The sequence below is a fragment of the Plectropomus leopardus genome, unplaced genomic scaffold, assembly GCF_008729295.1.
Source record: "Plectropomus leopardus isolate mb unplaced genomic scaffold, YSFRI_Pleo_2.0 unplaced_scaffold21178, whole genome shotgun sequence".
Taxonomy (NCBI): Eukaryota; Metazoa; Chordata; class Actinopteri; order Perciformes; family Serranidae; genus Plectropomus; species Plectropomus leopardus.
Window position 1 is genome coordinate 1 of NW_024622914.1, and position 2,950 is coordinate 2,950.

General features: G+C 38.2%; 1 protein-coding gene across 1 annotated transcript; it reads left to right on the plus strand.

Moving 5' to 3' along the window:
- Positions 1-7: 7 nt before the first annotated feature.
- LOC121965682 (broad substrate specificity ATP-binding cassette transporter ABCG2-like) lies at positions 8-2,536 on the plus strand (the record flags this gene model as incomplete). Its single annotated transcript, XM_042515807.1, has 5 exons — positions 8-72; positions 162-276; positions 998-1,150; positions 1,941-2,098; positions 2,334-2,536. Coding segments are annotated over 5 exons (648 nt in total), but the record flags the coding sequence as incomplete, so codon positions are not given.
- Positions 2,537-2,950: the final 414 nt, after the last annotated feature.

A 2,950-nucleotide genomic window follows, 5' to 3' on the forward strand; every position in this document is an offset into this window, starting at 1 on the left:
TCTTTCTCTCAGTGGGATTATGAAGCCCGGTCTGAACGCCATCATGGGGGCAACCGGGAGCGGAAAGTCATCGTGAGTGTCTTTGTTGTCTTGTACTTATACTTTAATTGAGTATTTTAATTTGAGTATTTTCTGAAACATTTTCTTATTTAAATTTCCAGGTTTCTGGATGTTTTGGCAGCCAGGAAGGACCCTGCCGGTCTGTCAGGAGAAGTTTTGATTGATGGAGCTCATCAGCCTCCAAACTTCAAGTGTTTGTCTGGATACGTGGTGCAGGTGAGTGAGACAGACAGGAAATCATCTACAGAAGGAACGCGTCACAGTGACCTTTGACCACCAAATTCTAATCAGGTCATCATTGAGTCCAAGTGGACGTTTGTGCCAAATTTGAAGAAACTCCCTCAAGGTGTTCTTGAGTTATCATGTTTTCAGAGAATGAGATGGAAAAAATCATAGTGACCTTGACCTTTGCCCATAAAAAATGATCAGTTCATTCTTGAGTGTAAGTGGATGTTTGTGCCAAATTTAAGAAAAAAAATCCCTCAAGGTGAACTTGAGATATTTGCATTCACAAGAATGGGATGAACCCAAATTCCCAGTGACCTTGACCTTTGACCCATGACAACCAAACTCTAATAAGTTGATTCTTGACTCAAAGACATTTTTGCCAAATTTGAAAAAAAAAAAAGAAAAAAGAAGCAAAAAACATCACTTAAGGCTTTCTTGAGATATTGGGTTCACAAGAATTAGATCGACACAAGGTCACAATGACCTTGACCTTTAACCACCAAAATCACATCATGTCATTTTGTTGTCTAAATGGACATTTGTGCCAAATCTGAAAAAAAAAAAGAGATGGAAATGAGACAGACAAGTTCACAGTGACGTGTGTATGGATGGACAGGTGGACAACCCGAAAACATCACCAGCTTGGAGGCAGAATAAAAATGTATCCGTCACCTTTTGGTTGTTGTTAACAATTGTTTCTTGTTTCCAGGACGACGTGGTGATGGGAACACTGACGGTCAGAGAAAACTTCATCTTCTCGGCAGCGCTGAGACTCCCCGTGAGCGTCTCTCAGGAGGAGAAAAAACAAAAAGTCGACAGATTGATCCAGGAGCTGGGACTGGGCCGAGTGGCCGACTCCAGAGTGAGGAAAGACGGTGATAAATATAATGACAGAAAAAGTGACGGGAGAAAAGAGAAAATATAGAAAGAGAGCAAAAGTAAAGAAAGAAAGAGAAAAAGAAACAAGTGTCAAAAAAATAAATAAACAAAACTTCCATCATTTAAAACACAAAACTGCAGCATCATGTTTAGCTGGTGGAAATAAACCTCAGTGTCATGTTTAGTGCGATTTGCTAACCGATGATGGAAAGAGGAAATCCTGCTGATCAGTTTCAACACTTTCATCAAAACCTGATGTGTCATTATTTACTCATTCTGCTGAAATAACGAAATCATAAAGACTGTGTGACCCTTAGAAAGAGAAGAAAAAAAGAAGTGAGAAATTAAGGAGGTAGAAATGAACAATCATTTAGGCAAAATGAAACTGCAGCGTCACAACAAAACAAAATGTGCCAAGAGCAAAAAGAAAGTGAAAAAAGTTAGGAACAACATTTAAAAATACAAAAAAAAATCACAAAAAAATACATAATTAAAGACAAAGAGAGCAAAAGCAATGTGCAAAGGGAAAAAGAAATGGAAAAGAAGAGCAACAAAGAAAGAGTGACAGTAAAGACAATAAAAAAGATAACAAAAAGAAAATTAAATAATGGAAAGCACAAGATATGAAAATTAAATAATTAAAGACAGTGAAAGCAACAAGGAAAAGGGAAGAAAAAAATAAGAAACATGAAACAAGCAAAGAAAAGAGAAAGAAAACATAATATTGTGTATATAAATATTGTGTGTGTGCATGTGTGTGTGTGTGTGTTCAGGTGGGCACTCAGCTGATTCGTGGGATTTCGGGCGGCGAGAGGAAGAGGACCAACATCGGCATGGAGCTGATCATCGACCCGCCCGTCCTCTTCCTGGACGAACCGACCACCGGCCTTGACGCCAGCACCGCCAACTCTGTGCTGCTGCTGCTCAAGAGGTCAACACACACACACACACACACACACACACACACACACGCACACACAAGAAAATAAAAAAAACACAATATAATACCTAAACAAAAAGTCAAATGTAAATATTTTGGGGACCTGAATTTTGTCCCCGATGGGAGGTGAGTCCCCACAATGTACTCAAGTCGACCTACACCACACACACACACACACACACACAAATAAGTGTTCACCTTGTTTTTCTTGTCTTTTTTTCTCCAGGATGGCGGACAGCGGCCGCACCATCATCCTGTCCATCCACCAGCCTCGATACTCCATCTACCGCCTGTTCGACAGTCTCACCCTGCTGGTCAGCGGCAAACAGGTAACTCACATTTCATCAGATTTACAGGCATCTTTTCTTTCTTTGATTTTTTAAAAAATGTGTCTTTCTCCCTTTATCTTCTTCTTTCAGTGTTTTCGATCCATCATTCTTCACTTTCGTCCTCTTTTGTTTTCCCAGTTTTTGATTTTTTTCTTAATTATTTCCCTCCTATTTTTTCCTTTTTTCTTATTTTTTTGTCACTCTATCGTCATTTCTTTTCTCCTTTTGCTCACTGTTTTTCATCATTATTTGTTACTTTTTTCTTTACTTTTTGCCCTCTTGTGCTATGTGATCTATTTCTTTCTTCTTTTTTCTCTTTTTATGTTTTCTTGTCTTTGCTTCTTCTTTCTCTCCTTTCTTTTGCACTTTTTTGGTTGCCTTTTCCAACGGCCTTGACAAATATAAGTAAATATAAATCTTAATTTACATTTTGTCATTCTTGTAATATTTTTCCTTTATATTTTGTCAATAGTTTCTCTTTGATGTCACTCATTCTTTTCATTCAATCTCACTT